Source organism: Nuphar pumila, chromosome 1, assembly GCF_984573655.1.
Source record: "Nuphar pumila chromosome 1, dmNupPumi1.hap1.1, whole genome shotgun sequence".
In the NCBI taxonomy this organism is placed as follows: Eukaryota; Viridiplantae; Streptophyta; class Magnoliopsida; order Nymphaeales; family Nymphaeaceae; genus Nuphar; species Nuphar pumila.
In genome coordinates, this window is record NC_143249.1 from 180572351 (window position 1) to 180595053 (window position 22703).

At 41.2% G+C, this 22703-nt stretch overlaps 1 protein-coding gene across 3 annotated transcripts; it reads left to right on the plus strand.

The window, feature by feature from the left end:
• The first annotated feature begins 4386 nt into the window (after positions 1–4386).
• Positions 4387–13382, plus strand: LOC149851515 (auxin response factor 2B-like). Of its 3 annotated transcripts, none has more exons than XM_090000992.1 (15): positions 4387–5338; positions 5482–5594; positions 5717–5812; positions 5896–5952; positions 6083–6238; positions 6346–6430; positions 8238–8328; positions 8417–8581; positions 9398–9517; positions 9632–9707; positions 9802–9973; positions 10065–10981; positions 11274–11464; positions 12132–12341; positions 12966–13382. In XM_090000992.1, the coding sequence occupies exons 1-14, from the start codon at positions 5176–5178 to the stop codon at positions 12310–12312; spliced, it is 2583 nt and encodes an 860-aa protein (XP_089857118.1). In that variant the 5' UTR covers positions 4387–5175; the 3' UTR covers positions 12313–12341; positions 12966–13382. The 3 variants fall into 3 exon arrangements, with proteins under 3 accessions (XP_089857118.1, XP_089857130.1, XP_089857125.1); XM_090000999.1 differs by having other exon boundaries at positions 4585–5338; positions 5896–5946; XM_090001004.1 differs by lacking the exons at positions 12132–12341; positions 12966–13382 and having other exon boundaries at positions 11274–11468.
• The last annotated feature ends 9321 nt before the right edge of the window (positions 13383–22703 follow it).

Consider the following 22703-nt stretch of genomic DNA (forward strand, 5'->3'; position numbering starts at 1 on the left):
CGTAAACGGGTCAACCCGCCTAACCCGTTCGTGTTAGGGGTATGCCAACCCGCCAACCCGTCTGACCCATTTAATAAACGGGTTAGGCGGGCGAGTCAACCCGTTTACCTGAAACCGACCCGCCAACTCACCCGCTAACCCTTTTACCCATTTACCTTTGGGTCCTTTTTTCTTTTGAATACTTGATTAGGAATTTAGGGTTTGTCTTAGAGAACGAGGGCTAATCCGGCAACGATCTTGCCTTCCTTGTGGGCACTCTTCGGCTTGATCGCCAGCGGCGTCCACTCCGTCACCACCACCAATGACATCATTTCCCTGGTCGAGATTGTTGTTAAAGCGCAACTCGAACTCGTCGGAAAATCTGGTGGTAGAGAGGCTGGAGGGTTTCACGACGATGGTGGTGGCGGCCTTCTTCTCCTCTTCGCCCTGGTTCGGCTTCGTTCGCTCGTAGGAGAGAGTCATTTGGCGTGCATGTACTCGGGCTTCCGCCAGGGTGGGAATTGGAGACCCTTCCTCTTCAGCGACTGCTTCGCGGCCTCGAAGACGATGGTGACGATCTGGTGAAGTTCGTCGGCTTTCCCGACGAAGATGGACGGCAGGGACTGGAGCACTGCCCGGTAGTGGCTCGTCGACCCGACCCACCAACCTGTTTACCTGACCCCGACCCACCCGCCAACCAGTTTACCCCCTTACCCGAAATTGACCCATCAACCAGTTTACTCGACCCGACCCATTTATTAAACGGGTTAAACGTGTCGTGTTGGGTTACCCATTTAATAAATGGGTTGGGTTCGTGTTTGCCACAGCCGACCTGGGTTTGTGTTGAGGTATGCTGACCCGCCAACCTGTCGTGTCAACCCGCCAACCAGTCAACCGGACCCGATTGCCACCCCTACGTGCAACAATATGTTGAACAACTTTACCCCAGCTTCAACCTGGAAGGGACGCTGTATGACATTTTTGTTGACTTACACAAGTAAATAAAATTGTCTCATGGAAACCATCATGGGCTTGTTACCACAAGAAGAAGCTGCATCCTTGTAATATTTATTGGGAAAATTCAAGTCCTCACATTAAAGTAGCAATAAAATTGAAACACTTTTGTCACTTTTATAACTAATCTACCTAAATTCAAAGAGAAGGATTCCTATGGGGGACCACGGCCAATTCCAAATTCCCCCTTTTTAGTTTTTTATTTTGAAATAAATGTTCACGAGAATTCACAAGGACATAAATTATAAATAGGGGAGATATTTTTAAAATAATGCGATTTTATCTTGCTGATTTTAAAATGTTTTCAAAATATCTCCTTTCAAAAGCAGACACAATCTTATTGCACTAATAAGAATTTCTTTTATATATATTTTTATATACCTAGTCAGAAATATTTATGATATTTTGAAAACATTGCAATTCACGATATTTTCAGCTACCATTATTTTACGAAAAAAAATCAACGTTACAAAAAAAATAAAAGCTTGTACTCAAAATATCAATTCGCCATATTTTCTCTGATTTGGGGACGGTTTCTCTATGAAAATATAAAAAAATCAAAATTTTTGCATTTTTTTTGCCGGGAAACCTCATTCACATACCAGCTCATCAGTGTAAAAACCCAAAATCCTCATGGTCCACCAGGTTACCTATATCATTATACAATAAATTATATTTTTATATTCTTATATATACCAAAGTTACCAAGATTTTGCCAGAATAGTTGGACGTTTTTTTTTATAAAACATCGCCAGAATTTTCCCAAGAATGAAGTTCCTGTCCACTCACACATTCACCATAACTAGGGGTGGCAAAACCTGACACGACCCGCCAACCCGCCTCTTAGGCGGGTTCGGGTTGGGCTTAAGCCAACCCGTTTAATAAACAGGTCGACCCGTGTAACCCGTTTATTAAACAGGTCGGGTTCGGGTTGGGGTATGCCAACCCGCCAACCCGGCTGACCCGTTTAATAAACGGGTTAGGGGGGTGGGTCAACCCGCCAACCCGTCTGCCAACCCGCCAACCCTCCAACCCGTCAACCTGACCCGTGAACCCATTTACCCGACCCAACCCATTTATTAAATGGGTTGGCGGGTCGTGTCGGGTTACCCATTTATTAAACGGGTCGGGTTCGTGTTTGCCACAGTCGACCCGTTTAATAAACAGGTCGGGTTCGGGTTGAGGTATACTGACCCGCCAACCCATCGGGTCGACCCACCAACCCGACACGATTGCCACCCCTAACCATAACTAACACAACCGGTTTTCACACTAAGGTGGTGTTTGGCCGCACCTATTGAGAGAGGGAAATGGGATAAGCTGGGACTTTTTTTCCCTAAAATTGGAGGTAAGGATAAGGGATAAGTCACGGATTGCATCGCCAAAATAAGCTGGTACGATTCGCCCTGGCTAAAACGCTTTCGAGAGAGAGAGAGAGAGAGAGAGAGAGAGAGCAGTGGCTGCACGGCTCATGAGCTGTTGCGTCATGGTGTGAAGCGTGCCTGCTACCCAGTCCAAGCCATCGTGGCCCCCATACCCTACTACTACTACTACCATGGAATGCCATTCCCTCAGTCAAACACCCCCAGTCAAACACCAGCATGTTCTCCTTACACTGTCTTTCACGTGTTAATGTGGGCTTGCACCATTAAGGTATCTTTGATGCACCGTCCTCGGCCTGAAATGGGACAGCGTGCCCGCAGGAACGGTTTAATCTACAAACGATGGACGCAGTAGATACATAGAATGGCGTTAGCTGCATTTGTTTTTAGGTGTTATTTGGGTTTTATCTCTTGTTTAGTAAAAAGAGTAGGGATGGGAGAACCAATTTAAAAGAAAAAAAAAAGTGAATGATCCCTTTGATACTCTCTCTTCCTACCTCTTTCTCGCCTCAGGCGCTCGCTCGCTAGAACTCTCTCACCCTCGATGCTCTCTCTCTCTGCCTTTCTTCTTAGATGCCGTAACTCCACTCATCCTCGACCCCTTTCCTCCCCTCGTTCTCTTCATGCTTCCGTGATCATTCCTTTGGCGAGCAACATTCTTCCACCATTGTTACAAAGTAATACGACTTATATATATATATATCTTACACCCTCTCCGTTGGTGTAGGTACCCGCCCTTTCTATCTATCTCTCTTATAAATGGATTAACACTAATATGATTTAAGGGTTAAGGTCGGCCAATTTTTTTTAGTATTTATAGGTTTTTGCATTTTAAATGTTATTTTTGTATGATTTGGATACTCTCCCTCTCTCTTTTCGATATATAGAATTAACTTTAACCCAATTTTAGGGTTTAGGGTTTGTTCTATCCGATTTTATTAAGTATGCTTAGGATTTTTTGCTTTTTAAATACAATTTTTGCAATCTATTGAATTGAATGTATGTATACTTAATTCCTTAGATTTTAGGAATTTTGTATCTTAAATCTTATTTTTTCATGCTTAGATTTTAAGGTTTTTGTATTTTAAATCTTATTTTCCATTTTTTAAGTGAATGAATGCTAAATCAATTATCTTTATTTAGAATAAGCTTAGACTTTAAGGATTTTGTAGGTATTAAAAATGTGTAGGTCATACAATCTAAAATGAAATAATTTAACTTATTATTTATGTATATCTAAGTTGTCCACATATCATCAAACACAATATTCTAATATAGTTCAAACAAATGTAAACAATTATTATAGAATGAACAAAACCAGCATTTTATCTCATTTTTTTTTCCATTCATCAAATCTTGAACAAATCATCAAACAAGCCCTTAGGGCCGGCTTACTTAAAAGAAGTTTTTGTTTGATTTTTTTTTAATCACAACCCACAACCCGTGGTGCACCGCTTGCCCTCTCTTTGTCTATGATTGTCTTGATCGCCCATGGTTGGTCCGGGTGGTTCGTCAACTATAAAACTCGATCATGGTTGAAACTCGAAGGAAATTGAGTCAGTTTAGCAAATTCTCAAGCCTCCTTCAAAATGTAGGGTTGATGCTTATGCATTTAAAACGTTTTTCTCAGAGCAAGGAAAAGCTAGCAACGGGTGGAGAAGCGATTATCCTAAACGAGCCCGCCTGAGTGCGGGGGGAGAGAAACAATACGTTGACCAACATACTCGATCAAAGTCAAACCCGAGACAGGAGCGTAAGAGTCCGAGTCATTGCACATGATTTCCGAATCGGAATGCGTACGGCCTTCGCTAGCTGTCAAACAGGGCGATACGTACACGAGAGAGAGAGAGGGAAGGCATCGGGACACGTGTCAAAAGATGCACGGGGAGGCAGAGGGTGGTTGGGGAGCTAACCAGGGTTAAGTAAAGGGCAAACCTCCTGCCCCTGCCCCTGCCCCTGCCCCTGCCCGTGCAAGGGAAGACAAAGCAGGGGTTGGTTTCTCGGGGAAGCCGGACGGTTGTGGGATTAACGGCGTCAGGGTGCGGATCGCTTCCCAGCCGCCCTCATCAATGCCGGTGCATCCAGCGTGTCGTTTTGGGCATGCCGGTGAACCGGAGAGCAGGAAACGGGGTGACCGGCGATGCCCGGTTTCCCGGGGTTAGGAAATTGACTGTGGTTGAAATGATTACCCCTCGGGGGAGTTGACTCAAGGGTTAAGGGGGTTCCGCGGGGTGGGCAGACGACACTTTCTGTAGTCTCTCTTTCTGTACGAAGAAGAAGGTTAATGGGAGCGATCTGAGTGACGCGCGGTTAAAGCCATCGGTTCCTTCCTCCACACGCTATTGGATTCCGCCGGCTGAGATTGGACGCCGGAAGTTCTGGTTGCTTCTTCTTCTTCTCCTTCATGAACTTTGATTCCTCCGTGAGCGGATTCTAGGGTTTCTGATGAAGGATGAGTCAGGATTTTTCCCTTTTCCTTCGTTTTGTGCTTCTTCTGAGACGGGATTGAAAGGATTTCCGTAGAAGGAGCGAGGGTTTGTACTTTCTGTTCTTGTTTTTTCGTTTTCTGGTTGTTCCGGGACGGGATTGTTGAGGTTTCTGCACGGGAAGTGAAAGCTAAGCTGTTTCGTCGTTTTCTTTGGGTATCTTCGTTCTCTGGTTGTTCTGCGACGCGATTGTAAGGGTGGAACTTGGGGTTTTTCGTTTGTTTCTTTTTGGATTCGGGGTTTGTGGTTGTGGTGAGACGGTTTTGAGCATAGATCGGTGGCTTATGAGGGGGTTTTGCGTGTGATTCGTTTCAATGGAGATTGCGTCGTCGGAGGTGTCGATCAAGGAAAGCGGGAGCAACGGGATTCGGCAGTGCTTCTCCTCCGCGTGCAGCGAGCCGAGCAATGGCGGGATGGGGCGGAAGGTTGCCTCGGAGCCGCCGAGGCGATACGGCGGGTTTGCGGCCGGCGATGAAGGTAGTCTCTGTCGGGGATAAGGGGGTTAAGCTTCCGAATCTCGGTTCGGGTTTTGTGTTTGCTTGGGATTTTGTTGGAGGATGAGGAAAAGCTTAACTTTCGTTTTCTGTTTTTTGCACTCCTTTTTGTTGATTTTGTTTTAGAAATGGAGGATCCGCTGTACAACGAGCTCTGGCACGCATGCGCCGGACCGCTGGTGACCGTTCCGCGACAAGGCGAGAAGGTTTTCTACTTCCCCCAGGGCCACCTAGAGCAGGTGGGACGGGATTTATCGATCTAGTGTTGGGGCGAAGGGTTTTTTAGTGGGATTTTGCTCTCGTGTTCCCACAGATCTGAATGCTCTGTGCTGTTTTCTGAGGTGCTTGTGTTCTGTTTCAGGTGGAGGCGTCGACGAATCAAGCGTCGGATCAACAGATGCCTATCTACAAGCTTCCGTCGAAGATCCTTTGTACCGTGATCAACATACGATTGAAGGTCTGGTCATTCAGATCTTACACTCTTTCTCTTTCCTTTGGGGGAGAACAGTTTTTCCACTATTTTGTGGGTTGATTTTGCAGGCAGAGCTGGATACAGATGAAGTCTTCGCTCAGATGACGTTGGTTCCGGAGGTAACGGTATGCTGCTTCTCGATCTTGAAGTTAGCGTTTTTTTTTTCTTTTTCTCCCCTATGTTTGTTTTATCTTAGTTTATATGATGCTCTTCTTATGTCTCCTTCGTTGTTCATTTTGGGAATTGCGGGTATAGAAAAATGAGAACGAGGTGTCTGTGGAGACTCCACAAGCTCCTCCTGCACGTCCTCGTGTTCATTCTTTCTGCAAGACGTTAACAGCCTCGGATACAAGCACCCACGGTGGGTTCTCAGTGCTGAGGCGGCACGCAGATGAATGCCTCCCGCCTTTGGTGAGTGGTCTAGTTTTCTGGCTGTTTCTCTGTTTATTTGGCTTCATTTATCCCATGTTTTCTCTCTCCTTTTGGTTTTGCTGACGCCTTCCTCTTGTTGGTTGCAGGATATGTGTAAGCAACCACCGAGTCAGGAGCTGGTAGCAAAGGACTTGCATGGAAAAGAATGGAGTTTTCGGCACATCTTTCGAGGTGTGAGGTTGATTTGCTTTTCATTGTTCGCATGTTGGAGACTTAGGGCATGGCGGTTTGATTTTGTCAAACCTGGTGTTTGTGCTTGCCTTGTTTGCTTTTCGATTTCTTTTCTTTTTTCCTTTCGCGTTTGCTCACTCAATAACCCTAAGGTAGCACTGTCTATATGCATCCACTTCTATAAAACTTTTTGGCCGGCTGACCTACGATGTGTGGAAATGTTGCTCAAGGAAGATTCCCAAAGCACCGTAAGAAACTTGAAGAGGCAAGAAATTGCACAGATTACCTTAAGAAATTCCAACAGGCTAGCTTTGTTTTATCGTTGTGGTTTTTGTTTCTTTTTATGCTGTAGTGTTGACTAGTGGGTGTTTCTTTGGGATCTACTGTCAGCTATACCGGGTTGCTGAAAATAGTGAGGTTGTCAGTTGTCACAACAAGGGTATTTTTTGTTCGAATGACTAGTGTTGAATAAATGACTACACAGATTTCAGGTCTATACCTAAGTTAGATTAGCACTACTCCCGAGCTTAGTCTTTAACCAAAAAGGGCTTTGGAACTCCACAATGAGCTTTATGGTGAGATCCGTAGGTTTGCTTTCTTAGACAACCTTCGTACAAATTGGTAGCAAGCTTTAATATAGATGTCTACTAATGAGATTGATGGGTTTATGAATGAGTTGCAACTGGTCTTTAAAATAAGAACGAGAACAACATAGTCAGGGTCTCTTCTTATGGGCACAAGGGAAAGCTTGGCGTTTGTCTTTGGATGTTTGAACTAAAAGTATTCTGTGCTGAAATTTTCTGTTCGTTCATATGTGGATGCATACTCTTGTCTGGAATGACATTTGAAAGTGTTTTCTATTTGTATTATTTTTTATGATGAGCAGATGGGTGATAGCCCCGTGCGATTCCATCCTGAGACCCCTCAGTTATGATTATGTGACCTAGTCATCTGCGTATTTCATAGAGTGCCATGTTTCTTACTTTATAAAGCAATGCTGTCAAGCAACCTGAAAGTCTGTTTGGTTGTTGTTATGCCAAGGCATTTAGCTTTCTATTTCAAGTGCTTGTGTTGGATAATTGGCGATATATTAATGACACGTGGTGGTTGCCTCTTGTAGCTTTGTCACCTGCACTTCACATCCTATTTGTATTGTTTTACTTTTGCTCCTGTCTGTATGGTAGAACACCTTAATCTTGTTAATTTTATACTTGTTTAATGTACAAGGAAGCAGAGAAGGTTATGAAAGGCCTATGAACCGCACTGGCTATCAAAATAACCTGAGTAATGGGCTTCTGTGTTGATAATTTACTTGCTCTTCTAGAAAGTTGCGTGAAAATGCACCAGCAAATTCTGGCTACGTACATGGTGAATTTACATTACAATCTATATTGTTATCTTGTCTGTTTGATCTCATTTTTCAATGATCATGTTGTGTTTCCAATAATGTGTTACATATTGTTTTGCTAATGTATGTCATCAATACAAAAATGCATCATCTAGCATTTCAAAATGTTCTGTGACAGGTGGCTTTCTATTTAATCAAGATTTGTTCTGGCAGAACCTTCTCTTTAATGCTTTCAGAGTTTTGTTTTGCTTGATCAACATGTAATAGCGATTTTACTCTTTAAGTTTTTGATCTGTTTCAATGGTCTCTGGTAGAAGAATTTGCAGAATTTTCTGGTTTTGATATCGTGTCAATTTTGCACAAGAATGCTCAAAGTTTTGTTACTTTAATACTTCATCATTAATTATGCTCCACTATTCTCTTATGTGGTGATATTCCCATCTTTTGTTGTTGTTCCAGGCCAGCCCAGGAGACATCTGCTTCAGAGTGGTTGGAGTGTCTTTGTTAGCTCTAAGAGGCTTGTTGCTGGGGATGCTTTTATTTTTCTAAGGTGTTCTTTCTTTCTTCCCTGTATTTGTTGGTTTTCATTTCTTTCAGTTGGTTTTACATCAGACTGACACCGACTTAATGTTTTGCAGAGGTGAAAATGGTGAACTTCGGGTTGGTGTTAGGCGTGCCATGAGACAGCAGAGCAATGTTCCATCTTCTGTCATATCTAGTCACAGTATGCATCTTGGTGTCCTTGCAACAGCATGGCATGCTGTACAAACCGGGACTATGTTTACTGTGTACTACAAGCCTAGGTATGGAACAGATTTATAATCTTCATTTTCCACATTAAAAATTTCAAAGCCCAAGTTTTATGTAGGCTATTCATTTGGTTAATCTCAGCTTTTATTTTTCCGAAGTTTGTGGTCTAGGCCTGGCATTTTGATGGATGCTGATCCATCTTGTGTATGTACCATCTTGGTTACTTGTTTACTATTTTACAGAAGAACTTGTTTGAATGCCATAAGAAGTTGATTTGTTCAAGCAAGGCATGGTGACTATTATTGAACACTTAGTCCAGGACACAGGACCTAACCAAATCTGTTAAATCTTGAAGGTGGTTGTAAGGATCTGAATGACTTTCCCACCACTTTTACTTCTTGGTTTTATGCCACATTAAACATGATTTGTATACACTACATGGGCTTCATCTAGCCCTTTTTTCTGTTTTAAAAAAATCTCAAAGGTCTAATGGACATCCAATAACCAAACCAGTGTACATTGGCATTTTATTTTCGTGATAAGTATATGGGCATGTGGACACACAAAATACGATCGAATATTTGAATGTACATATCTGTGTGACAGTTTTTGGTTGCTTTGACCTGCTGCAACTATTCAAGTTGTAGGATATGTCTGACTTGATTTAATGGGTGACTTCCTATTGCTCAAAATTGTAAGCGTGACCCATTACTAAGTCCTTATTGTTTACCCTTTATTAGGCAACCAGTCAATTGAAAGCCATGACCCCAAGATGAACATCTGATGGCTACTGATGTCTATACTTTTTATATAATGTTACTTCTACTGTTTCTTCTGTCATCAAAGTTACCCTGCATTGTCTTCTGTAGGACTAGCCCCTCAGAATTTATAGTGCCATTTGCACAGTACATGGAATCCATTAAGAACAACTATTCTATTGGAATGAGATTCAAAATGAGGTTTGAGGGTGAAGAGGCACCTGAACAAAGGTATTACATGTGGAATTTTGCTTATCTTTTTTTTTGAGTCATTTAAATTGCCATGGCTAATAATAATCTTCTGCTATTGACCTCTCTTATGCGTCTTTCTTTGCCATGGGTCAGATTTACAGGTACCATTGTAGGTATCGGAGATGTTGATCCTACTAGGTGGCCTGATTCAAAATGGAGGTGCCTTAAGGTATGCCATGACGACCCTTTTTTCCTGAGAACAGTTTGTACAACCTGTGTATGCCTGAGGAGTTTGATGGATTGGTTTTACCAATTGTGTTCAGGTGAGATGGGACGAAACGTCTTCTGTTCCTCGTCCAGAGAGAGTTTCTCCATGGCAAATTGAGCCTGCTTTGGCACCTGTTGCTCTAAACCCACTTCCTGTTTCTAGACCCAAGAGGCCCAGAGCAAACATGGTGCCTTCATCTCCCGACTCTTCTGCTCTTACTAGAGAAGGTCTCTCTCTCTCTCTCTCTACCACACATGTACACGTTATCTGTCTTATTAGTTTGCACATTGTTTGTAATCCGTCTTTTATTGTTTCCAGGCCCACCTAAGGTTGCAGTTGACCCTGTGCAAGTTCATGGATTTTCAAGGGTCTTGCAAGGTCAAGAAATCATGACCTTGCGGGGAACTTTTGCTGATAGTGAATCTGACAATGCCCAGAAGCAGGTTATGCGGTCACATCTGCAAGATGATGAGAAAATGGATGCTGCATCTTCATTTAGGAAATTAGGTTCTGAGAACTTGTTGTCATTGTTCAGGCCTGAGCCTTCTTACTCTGATCTGTTGTCTGGTTTCTGGACTCCTGCTGATGACACCCATGGCTTTGGTGTGCCATTTGCTGACCAATCTCGTGAGGAAAGTAATCCTCTAGTGAGGCAGTTTCAAGAGCAAGGAGGCAAGTTTCAGGCACAGGGAGGTTCCTGGCCTATAATGCCTTCCAATTCATTGATGAGGGATTCAAGCACAGGATTGCCAACAAGTGCTAATGAACTGCCTTATCAGAAATCTGGGACTTTTATGTGCAGTAGGCCGAGTAGGTATCCTGTGATGTGCAATTCCACAATCGAACAGCAACCGGGTAACTGGCTATTACCTCTAACACCATCTCATATGGAAAGTCCATCTCATCCAGTAGGAAGACCTCAGAGTGGTCTATATACACAACAGGAGTCTGCTAAATCTAAGGGTGAAGGAAACTGTAAGCTTTTTGGCATAAATCTTACAAGCACTCACCAACCTGAACCTTCTTTATCACATGCTAAGGTATCTGATGAAACAACTTTCCATAAAACTGAAGCCCTAGAGCCAGACCAACTGTCAGAGCCTTCAAAATGTACAAAATCAGTGGATACATTGTGCAGTGACAGTGACCAAGAGAAGGCTTGCCAGCCATTTCAGCAGCATTCCAGAGATGCACATAGCAAACCTCTATCCAGTTCAACCAGGAGTTGTACTAAGGTACTCCATATCAGTTCACCAAATCTTGCATTTGTGCGTTTGAGTTCATGTGAATGACTTGGTTTTCTATTAATTTCTTTAAGAGAAGCTTTCCAGCTAGTTATCTTTTGAATGTTTTTGGTTATGCATTTGAAGACAACATTTTCCATACCTTGTGTGTCTTGTGAATACACCATCTGTGTTTCCTTTTAGCATGTGGAGGTAACCCCGTCTGTTAAGATGTTGGGTGCCATTAGGTTCTTCGTGCGCTTGTATGCTATCAAGGTTTCTAAGGTATGAAATTTTGCTTCAGGTTCACAAGCAGGGTAGTGCGCTTGGAAGATCTGTGGATCTTGCAAAGTTCACTGGTTATGAAGAGCTGATAGCAGAGCTGGATCATATGTTTGATTTCCAGGGGGATCTGATGAACCCGAGCAAAGGCTGGCTCGTAGTTTACACTGATAATGAAGGTGACATGATGCTTGTGGGAGATGACCCATGGCAGTAAGTTCATCAACTGTCTAATGCTTTTTACCTTCAGTTTGTCACTTTTATTTTTTGTGAGATCACATTCACTACCATAGTTCGTTCAAGCCTCCATTGCTGTCTGAAGTTTGCTGGTGTCGGGTATTCTTGTATGTAAGGATGTTCTTGGGGTGCGGTTGGGGCGGTATTGAATTTTTTTAATGGACTTGGTAAAAGCTTACCTTAGATGTGGCACTTGGGTTCGATTTAGTATCTAAAATGGTTGGATCCAGATTCTGTTTCGCCCTGCAATCTGACAAGTTCCTGTAACTTGTGAGAAATGGCCATGTCATTTTTATACACAGATTCAGTTGAGTGATTTCATGTTCGACTCCAAATCCAAAGTTGACTCTTGTCTAATGCGCATCCAGTTAGGTGGAATATGGTAATACCTACATCCAAACCGAATCTGACTTGTTGACATGGCTGTTATTTAGAAAACCATCAGATTATGCTGTTAATGGATGCCCTTAATGTACTATCATTCCGTTCCATTATTAAGATTATGTCATTAGCTTATCCACTCACAGTAGATGCTATCTATTATCCCCACAATAGTTTGGAGTTTTGAGTCTCTCTCTGCCCTTCGACTACTTGATATGTCATCTGTATGATGTCTTAACCCACATTTTTCTGTGAAAAACAGAGAATTCTGTAGTATGGTCCGCAAAATTTTCATCTATACACGTGAAGAGGTTCAAAGGATGAGCCCAGGATCCTTAAGCCAAAAGGTTGTAGAAAGTTCAGGTGCTGCTGAAGGTAGAGCAACTTCCATAGACCCTAAATGCAACTCTGCATCTACAGCAGCTGCTACTTCCGAGAACTAGCGTCTTGTCAAGTGGGTTTACTGGTTCAGGTGAGTGAATGAACTTGTATTTTGTTAAGAGTTGTTTTATTTATAATGTGGCAAGGGTTAATCCGGGAAGTTTGTAGCGCCCTCATTCCTCCATGCTTTATATAGTATTGTCAATCACTTATTGCCTTTTCAACTGTGTTAGGCTTGTTGGTTTTGATTGTCTTCTTGGTTCTGATGTGCTGTTTCAAGAGCACACAAGAAATGAAACCCTGTCACTCCCAATCGGCTGTGGGGATGCTCGTTTGAGCATGTATGCTTTGGCGTTAGAAACAACATGCACATCATTTTGTATTATCCTTGTATGTCTGGGGGCTCCCACGTTTCATGTGGGAAATCTTGTCCTAGTATATATAGTATAGGGGTGTGATACACTCTGATGGGTGTACTGTTTTTAATTGTTGGGTCTCAGAAATCAATTCTCAGGGTTGATTGTTGAGCATAATCATATAGAACACCTTTTGAGATATGCCTTGATGTTTCACCCCTCATAAGTGGGATCTGATCATCCACTTCACGAGAAATGGGACTACGCCCATGCATTACTCCTGGCTTACAAACTCTTTGAAAATTATAAAGTCAAATTTTTATTATACTGCATTCAACTCCTGGGTCTGTTCGGTGCAGGTTTTTTCCTTTTCCGGATATAACCCCTGCTTAGGGGCGCTGTTTTGTGGCTGGTGCCTCATTTCTACTGTATGTTTATTGAGGAGGTGCTGTAATATCTCAGTTTTGCTTTCTATACCTTTTCTTCACTTGTGCTAAGCAAGGTAAGGGCTGCCTTGCTTCCTCAAACCTCTGGTTGTATATAGCATCTTGTTTTTTGCTCTAGCCCATATGGTAATTTGTAATAACCTTCTTCTACGAATGGCTGGTATCCTTTCGGCCTCTCAGCTGAGCTATCTGTTTAATTTCCAAACAATATGATCCACCAGCTCTCCCGTTTTGTTAGATGTGCATGTAAATTTCTCACGGAGCGTTCGTGTTTTTGTAGACATGTCTGAAAATTTCTCAAATGTGTAAAAGGAGTGGGATTTCTGGGAACTGCACAGAATTGCTGCACTTTCTGTTGGAAAGGTTGTGCATCTACGATATTGTCATGTACTTCGACTGTTTAGTATAATTTTGCTATAAGTAGTTCATATCCTAGTTTTTCTCCGTATGCTTGTATAAAAGTGTAGGCAGTATTGCATGTGAAATCGCAATTGTTGTCCCTTGAGTTTTACCAGTCAAGTGTATGTGTTCCTTAGGAATCCATTTATTTTCTCGGACATCGGTTACAGTATGCCGTGTACGCTCAAAAGCCACACATTGAAGTGATGGGATTTGGTGTTTCAAGTGTTTTGCTGGCATTGAACTAATCGAGTGTGGGACCGAATCATGCTGTATGCTTTGTTCTTGGGGGCAGCGATGGGGTCATCCTTTCTTGGATTCTGCTTTTTGCTGGTAACAACCGGATAGGTGGTTTGGAATTTTATTTTGCTTGTTGGGGGGAGACTCTCGGACCAATGGATCCACTTGTCCATGGGTTGTTGAAGGTGGACTAGGGGTGCCGACAGCAAAGGTTTGTCCAAACAAGTTTTCGGTAGGCAGATGCTTTCATAGTCGCACGTGGTGCGTTCTGGTTGGGTCTAGCTGTCAGTTCCCATGTATTGTCTATGTGCGTTGGCTGCGTTTTCCCTACGTAACCCCTCTTTCCTTCCCAGAGAAAACGCTCGAAACGAAAGGGCTACGTAACCCCCTCTTTCCTTACGAGAGAAAACGCTCGGAACGAAAGGGCTTACGTAGGGAAAACGCAGCCTTAGTAAATATATGATGTCTAGTGACGTTGAGATTGTTACAAAGTTTAGTCCACGAAGAAACTTTGGAGTCGAGATGGCATCTGTTGGCCTGAAACCTTGGGCGTCATCCACGGAAAACCTTGGGCGTTGGCAACTTCTGGGGTAAGCTTGACCAAGGTTGTGTGGTTCAAAACTTTGCTGCCTTAATTTCGTTGGTTTCTTAACAGCCCATCCTCTCCCTGAATACTCGCAGGAAAAGTTGACCAAGTCCTGGTTAGGGTCAGAGGTCCAATCCCGGTATGGGATTCGGAAAAATAAATGGTCCTTGGTTGGGAAAAATGGTTTGTGGTCATCGTCTGTCATCTGTAAAACCTCGATTAAAGGTGTTGTCAAAGGGGGTCTGTGAATGTGGTGTGGACCACCTGCTTGGTGGATAAGCTCGTTGAGTGGTGCAGTTATCGCCCCTGGTTTCACAGTTTTGGATGGGGTTGAATTTGGCTATTGATTAAATGCATGCTTTCACTGTGAATGACTTGTGCCTTTGCCTGTTGTGTGGGGTCCGAGATCACGGGGTCGATTTGGCAGTGAGGTACGTGGCCTGCTGAGCTCATTGTCAGTTTGGAAGTTATTGGGTCATAAATATACAGCCGCACGGTATTTAACTGTTTTACCTGATCAAATCATGGTACGGCCGATTGTTGTATGACCAATTTACATAACATGTATTGTCCAGCCTAGCCCGGGCATTTCTCATCGAAAAGAATAGTGTTATAAGACCAATTTCAATGAGCCAGGATCAGGTGCAATCACATGTCGTGTGGGGCTGACTCTGTCAGCTAAAGATGGAGGTCATCAGGTTCAGCGGCACACTTCAAAGTTTATAGTCATAATTAGGGGTGGAAATCTGGTCCGTCGGGTCAGCTTACCTCAACATGAACCCAACCTGTTTATTAAATGGGTAACCCGACACGGTTAACCCGTTTAATAAATGGGTTGGGTCAGGTAGGTTAACGGGTCGGGTTTGGGTAAACAGATTGGTGGGTCGGGTTTGGGTAAATGGGTTGACCCGCCTGCCTAACCCGTTTATTAAACAGGTCAGCCGGGTTGGCATACCCCTAACATGAACCCGACCCGTTTAATAAACGGGTCAGGTGGGTTGACCCGTTTACAACACGAACCCGTTTAAGCCAAACCCGAACCCGGCTACGAAGCGGGTTGGCAGGTTGTGTCAGATTTTGCCACCCCTAGTCATAATCACCAGCTAAGCAAGTTAAGGCGTTGCCAAGGCCGCTCTTGTTGCAGTGTGGCTATTGTAAGCTCATGCAAATCTTCAAGATAATGCAGTATTGACTACTGGCTAAGCAGACAAAAACCATTCGCATGATTATTTTTTTCTATTCAAACATTTTGAAATTTGTCTAATGTGAAAACCAAAGATTTCTTTTCTGACTTTTCTGTGTGATAGCTCGGGGGGTTCCTTACTATGACCGTGTGGTCTACAAGTTTCTATGCGTTTCCTCTCTTCTTTCTAAATTGCAATCATCAAACTCGTCCTTTATCCATCAATCTGGCATTTCCTCTAGTCAAAGTTATATTGTTTAATCATATGCTTTCCCTCGCAAATTATGTAAGCAAGAATTTCCAAAATAATAGTCAGATATTATGTTTAAACCATTCGTTAAGTGTTGCTCTGGCATTATCGTAAGATTTATGACTATTGGGAAAATTTTATATTTCTACAAATGGTAGTGGAGAAAATCAATGACCATTCATTTGGCATTTTCCTTAAGGTCATCCAATTATGTAGGCGCATGTACACTCGCTGCCAAATTCATGCTTATGCAAGCCTTCTCTCTCTCTCTCTCTCTCTCTCTCTCTCATTTTAGTTTTAAGATCTATTCACCAGCCATTTCAATTTGCTATGTTGGTTCACCAGTTATCGGCTCGCTTAGTTTTCCTTTGCTAACATATCCTTTAACAAATCATAAATTTGTTAGTTGACATTTTATCTATTAATTATTGGCTTAAAAAATATTCTTAACGATTACATGGTCAACTTCACTTTTGATGGCTATTGTTTAGGACTCCCAAGACATGTTTCAAATTGTGACTGTATAATGCTTGTAGATATTCATTACACCCTCTGCATCTATTAGGCTGAATATTTTTTTCCTGTTTTTTGGATGACCGGGAACACGTCCAGCTGGTGTAAAAACATCGGTTTCCCCTTTCCCACCAAGGAGCATATGCAGTTTGAGCCTTGTTGTGAGGGACATGCACCCCTAGGTTTTGAGCTCATGACATTCCTTCAGCTTGGTGATGTTCATGAGTCACCTCTACCAGATGACCAGAGCCCTGTGGGCAACCTTAATATGATTTCTATTTTTTCTTCACTCGAGAAACCGCCTCAGGTTTACAGACCTAGCCACGCTGGCTCAGCCTGCCGTACTTACGGTCGCTGTCCTGTCTATGTAAAACTCAGAGGGCTTTCCCCTCAACTTCCATGGAGTCACCAAGCTTTGGCTTACGCAGTGGGGTGACACCCATGAGATTTGATCCTAAACTGCCGATCAAATGGTCTAGGCCGAGAGGGTTGTGTATGTTCGCCCCCGATGATTCACTGAATCCCACGTCTGTGTTCGGGGCTTTGAATGAGCACCACGTATACAAGCACATGGAGCTCGTATTCCCGTGTATGTTGACATAACTTTGCATCGGACTCTGGTGTTGTTGCAAAGACTTAAGTACCCTTTCTTGCTATTCTTCTCATAAAGTGATGGTTTGAGAAAATGACAAAAATGCCCTTCATTCAAAAAAGGAAAAACAAACAGTTCAAAAAAGGACAAACATGTCCTCCATCCAGAAAGTCGAGGATGATGTTGACGCTTCAAAGTCTTCTTCTTTTTTTGTTCAAAAAAAGGACAAACATGTCTTCTTCTTCTTTCTCCGTAAAACACTGTAAAACCCTCTCTCTCTCTCTCTCTAGAGAAGAAATCAAGGGAAACAAAGAGTTCTTCCTGGAGAAGGCCATGAACAACAACCCTCTCACTCTCTCTCTCTTCTCTCTCTACTTCTGTGCACATCCAACAGACGATCCTACATTGCTCCATCGTCATCTTCTTCTTCTTCCTTCTTCGTAAAACACTGTAAAACCCTCTCTCTCTCTAGAGAAGAAATCAAGGGAGGTAAAGGGTTCCTCCTGGAGAAGGCCATGAACACCAACCCTCTCACTCTCTCTCCCTTCTCTCTCTACTTATGTGCCTGATTTAGAGTTTTTGCCCTTACAGGAGGGGGGTTCGAGGGTTCATCCCAGCGTGGGTAGCATCATTCAACTAAATGAGTTGTAGATCCTGATTCAGAGTTTTTACCCTTATAGGAGAGGGGTGTGGGGGCTCCTCCCAACGTGGGTAGCATCATTCAACTTGAAGAGTTGTGGAGTCTGATTCAAAGTTTTTACCCATTCATATTTTAAGGCATTAGATCTCATGTTTGCACATCCACGCATGTGCAGTTTGCTTTCATCATGTTCAGTTGCTTTATAGATTATACTTTGAATTCTTGTGCATTTTAGATCTATGAATTTGTATGTAACCAGAGCTCATTTTAACTTTAAATTTTTACTGCAACTTCATGCATATGTCTTCATGCTCTCCACCAAAAATCAGATCATTCTGAGTTTGTTTGACCCACTTTAAAAATCGAGATTCAAAACCTGTTATTTTGCACCGTCAGGATTTTAGCAGAATCAGGACCAACTTGCGGAAGTGATTTCTCCCTAACCAGAGATGATTTTTCCGATCCGTAAAAAGGGTTGTTTTCTAAATTAAATCTAGTTTGTTCATACCAAATTTTAGCGATTTCTATGGTGTTTTCGTACCAGTTTCGGGTCAAAAACCATAACCCTGTTATCCTGTGTCATTTTAACGGCTCAGATTTTGATCCATTTTGTTTGAATTTTATTTTCCTAATAGAAGATCATTTTTCAATTCTGTAAAACGGGTTCTCTTCGTTTATGTGTCTAGTTCATCCCTGTAAATTTTCAGATTTTTTCATGGTCAATTACTATTTTATTTTGATTAAATACCAGAACCTTGTATCCAGATTTTATAAATATTCTGATTTTGGCCCCCATATCATGACTGTTGTAGCACTTCTTCAACAAATCGTTATTTGATTGGCAATATTCTTCAGCAAATTATTGTTATGATTTTATTGAGTCTCTAATAAGTCTCTACTATGATTTGTAGTATTTTTGGGTCTCCAACGAGCCTCACAATGATTTATAGTGTTGTTCGATCTTTTAACTATGATTTATAGTGTTTTGGGGTCTCCAACGAGCCCCACAACGATTTGTAGTGTTTTTCGGTCTTTTAACTATGATTTATAATGTTTTCGGGTCTCTAACGAGACCCACAACGATTTATAGTGTTGTTGGACCTCGCTATAGCGATTTGTAGTGTTTCTCGCTAAACACTACAGCGATTTGTGATACAAATCGCTATCCGAATCATGACCAACTGTTCAGGGTCATATCTCCCTAACCAGAGATCGGATTTCAAATCCGTAAAAAGTGGTGTCTTCGCTATGAAGTCTAGTTTATTCCTGTAAATTTTCATTGATTTCTATGGTTATTTGATACCCCATTTGGATCTAAAACCAGACCCCTATCAGTATGCCTTATTTGAGTAACATAGGTTTTTATTTCATTTTGTAAGAGTCATATCTTCCCAACGGAAGATCATTTTTCAAATTCGTAAAAAGGGTTTTCTTTCTCTATGTGTCTAGTTTATATCTGGAAAGTTTTATAACTTTTTATGCTCATTTGATATTTCGAACCTGTTAAAAACCGAGACATGTTATAAAATGTTATAAAACTTAAAAAGATTGAAACTTCCTCTATGTGTCTCGATTTTTAACAAGTTTGAAATATCAAATGAGCATAAAAAGTTATAAAACTTTCCAGATATAAACTAGACACATAGAGGAAGAAAACCTTTTTTACGGATTTGGAAAATGATCTTCCGTTGAGGAGATATGACTCTTACAAAATGAAATAAAAACCTATGTCACTCAAATAAGACAGACTGATAGGGGTCTGGTTTTAGATCCAAATGGGGTATCAAATGACCATAGAAATCGCTGAAAATTTACAGGAATAAACTAGACTTCATAACGAAGACACCACTTTTTACGGATTTGAATTCCGATCTCTGGTTAGGGAGATATGACCCTGACAAGTTGGTCCTGATTCAGATAGCGATTTGTATCACAAATCGCTGTAGTGTTTAGCGATTTGTAGTGTTTCTCGTTAAACACTACAGCGATTTGTGATACAAATCGCTATCCGAATTAGGACCAACTTGTCAGGGTCATATCTCTCTAACCAGAGATCGGATTTTAAATCCGTAAAAAGTAGTGTCTTCATTAAAAAGTCTAGTTTATTCCTGTAAATTTTCAGCGATTTCTATGGTCATTTGATACCCCATTTGGATCTAAAACCAGACCCCTATCAGTCTGCCTTATTTGAGTGACATAGGTTTTTATTTTATTTTGTAAGAGTCATATCTCCCCAACGGAAGATCATTTTTCAAATCCGTAAAAAGGGTTTTCTTCCTCTATGTGTTTAGTTTATATCTGGAAAGTTTTATAACTTTTTATGCTCATTTGATATTTCGAACCTGTTAAAAACCGAGACATGTTATAAAATGTTATAAAACTTAAAAAGTTTGAAACTTCCTCTATGTGTCTCAATTTTTAACAGGTTTGAAATATCAAATGAGCATAAAAAGTTATAAAACTTTCCAGATATAAACTAGACACATAGAGGAAGAAAACCCTTTTTACGGATTTGAAAAATGATCTTCCGTTGGGGAGATATGACTCTTACAAAATGAAATAAAAACCTATGTCACTCAAATAAGACAGACTGATATGGGTCTGGTTTTAGATCCAAATGATGTATCAAATGACCATAGAAATCGCTGAAAATTTACAGGAATAAACTAGACTTCATAACGAAGACACAACTTTTTACGGATTTGAATTCCGATCTCTGGTTAGGGAGATATGACCCTGACAAGTTGGTCCTGATTCAGATAGCGATTTGTATCACAAATCGCTGTAGTGTTTAGCGATTTGTAGTGTTTCTCGTTAAACACTACAGCGATTTGTGATACAAATCGCTATCCGAATTAGGACCAACTTGTCAGGGTCATATCTCTCTAACCAGAGATCGGATTTTAAATCCGTAAAAAGTAGTGTCTTCATTAAAAAGTCTAGTTTATTCCTGTAAATTTTCAGCGATTTCTATGGTCATTTGATACCCCATTTGGATCTAAAACCAGACCCCTATCAGTCTGCCTTATTTGAGTGACATAGGTTTTTATTTTATTTTGTAAGAGTCATATCTCCCCAACAAAAGATCATTTTTCCAATCCGTAAAAAGGGTTTTCTTCCTCTATGTGTCTAGTTTATATCTGGAAAGTTTTATAACTTTTTATGCTCATTTGATATTTCGAACCTGTTAAAAATCGAGACACATAGAGGAAGTTTCAAACTTTTTAAGTTTTATAACATTTTATAACATGTCTCGGTTTTTAACAGGTTCGAAATATCAAATGAGTATAAAAAGTTATAAAACTTTTCAGATATAAACTAGACACATAGAGGAAGAAAACCCTTTTTACGGATTTGAAAAATGATCTTCCGTTGGGGAGATATGACTCTTACAAAATGAAATAAAAACCTATGTCACTCAAATAAGGCAGACTAATATGGGTCTGGTTTTAGATCCAAATGAGGTATCAAATGACCATATAAATCGCTGCAAATTTACAGGAATAAACTAGACTTCATAACGAAGTGCGATTTGTATCACAAATCGCTGTAGTGTTTAGCGAGAAACACTACAAATCGCTATAGCGAGGTCCAACAACACTATAAATCGCTGTGGGTCTCGTTAGAGACCCGAAAACACTATAAATCATAGTTAAAAGACCGAAAAACACTACAAATCGTTGTGGGGCTCGTTGGAGACCCCAAAGCACTATAAATCATAGTTAAAAGATCGAACAACACTATAAATCATTGTGAGGCTCGTTGGAGACCCAAAAATACTACAAATCATAGTAGAGACTCATTAGAGACTCAAAAAAATCATAACAATAATTTGTTGAAGAATATTGCCAATAAAATAACGATTTGTTGAAGAAATGCTACAACAGTCATGATATGGGGGCCAAAATCAGAACATTTATAAAATCTGGATACAAGGTTCTGGTATTTAATCAAAATAAAATAGTAATTGACCATGAAAAATTCTGAAAATTTACAGGGATGAAATAGACACATAAACGAAGAGAACCCGTTTTACAGAATTGAAAAATGATCTTCCATTAGGAAAATAAAATTCAAACAAAATGGATCATAATCTGAGCCGTTAAAATGACACAGGGTGACAGGGTTATGGTTTTTGACCCGAAACTGGTACGAAAACACCATAGAAATCGCTGAAATTTGGTATGAACAAACTAGATTCAATTTAGAAAACAACCCTTTTTACGGATCGGAAAAATCATCTCTGGTTAGGGAGAAATCACTTCCGCAAGTTGGTCCTGATTCTGCTAAAATCCTGACGGTGCAAAATAACAGGTTTTGAATCTCGATTTTTAAAGTGGGTCAAACAAACTCAGAATGATTTGATTTTTGGTGGAGAGCATGAAGACATATGCATGAAGTTGCAGTAAAAAATTCAAGTTAAAATGAGCTATGGTTACATACAAATCGATAGATCTAAAATGCACAAGAATTCAAAGTATAATCTAGAAAGCAACTGAATATGATGAAAGCAAACTGCACATGCGTGGATGTTCAAAAATGAGATCTAATGCCTTAAAATATGAATGAATAAAAACTTTGAATCAGACTCCACAACTCTTCAAGTTGAATGATGCTACCCACGCTGGGAGGAGCCCCAAACCCCCCTCCTGTAAGGGCAAAAACTCTAAATCAGGTTTCACAACTCATTAAGTTGAACGATGCTACAGTTAGTGTGTAGGTCAGTCGGTGTTTGATGGAGAAATGTTGGATCGTTTGTTGGATGTGCACAGAAGTAGAGAGAGAAGGGAAAGAGAGTGAGATGAGGTTTTACTCCTCTCTTGTAAGGGTAAAAACTCTGAATCAGGATCTACAACTCATTTAGTTGAATGATGATACCTACGCTGGGAGGAGCCCCCAAACCCTCCTCCTGTAAGGGTAAAAACTCTAAATCAGGCTTCACAAGAGTCAATGTATAGGTCAGTCGGTGCTTGATGGAGCAATGTATGATCTTCTAATGGATGTGCACAGAAGCAGAAATAGAAGGGAGAGAGAGAGTGAGAGGGTTGATGTTCATGGCCTCCTCCAGGGGAGATTTCTTTCTCGGATAATCCTGCAGTGCAGAGATTGGGTCTTAAATAATCATCTTCGGGGCACTTGAGTCTTTACAACCACTCCTTTTCAAGAACCGTCATTTTTTTTTGCACCAATGGAGGAGAGGGTACTTAAGTCTTTGCAATCGCATCAAACTCCAACGCTAATTAATGCT

Coding starts and splice junctions, on each gene's coding strand:
- LOC149851515 (XM_090000992.1), top strand. CDS start 5,176: ATGGAGATTGCGTCGTCGGAGGTGTCGATCAAGGAAAGCGGGAGCAAC. Junction 5,595..5,716: donor CCCAGGGCCACCTAGAGCAG/GTGGGACGGGAT, acceptor GTTCTGTTTCAG/GTGGAGGCGTCGACGAATCA. Junction 8,329..8,416: donor GATGCTTTTATTTTTCTAAG/GTGTTCTTTCTT, acceptor AATGTTTTGCAG/AGGTGAAAATGGTGAACTTC.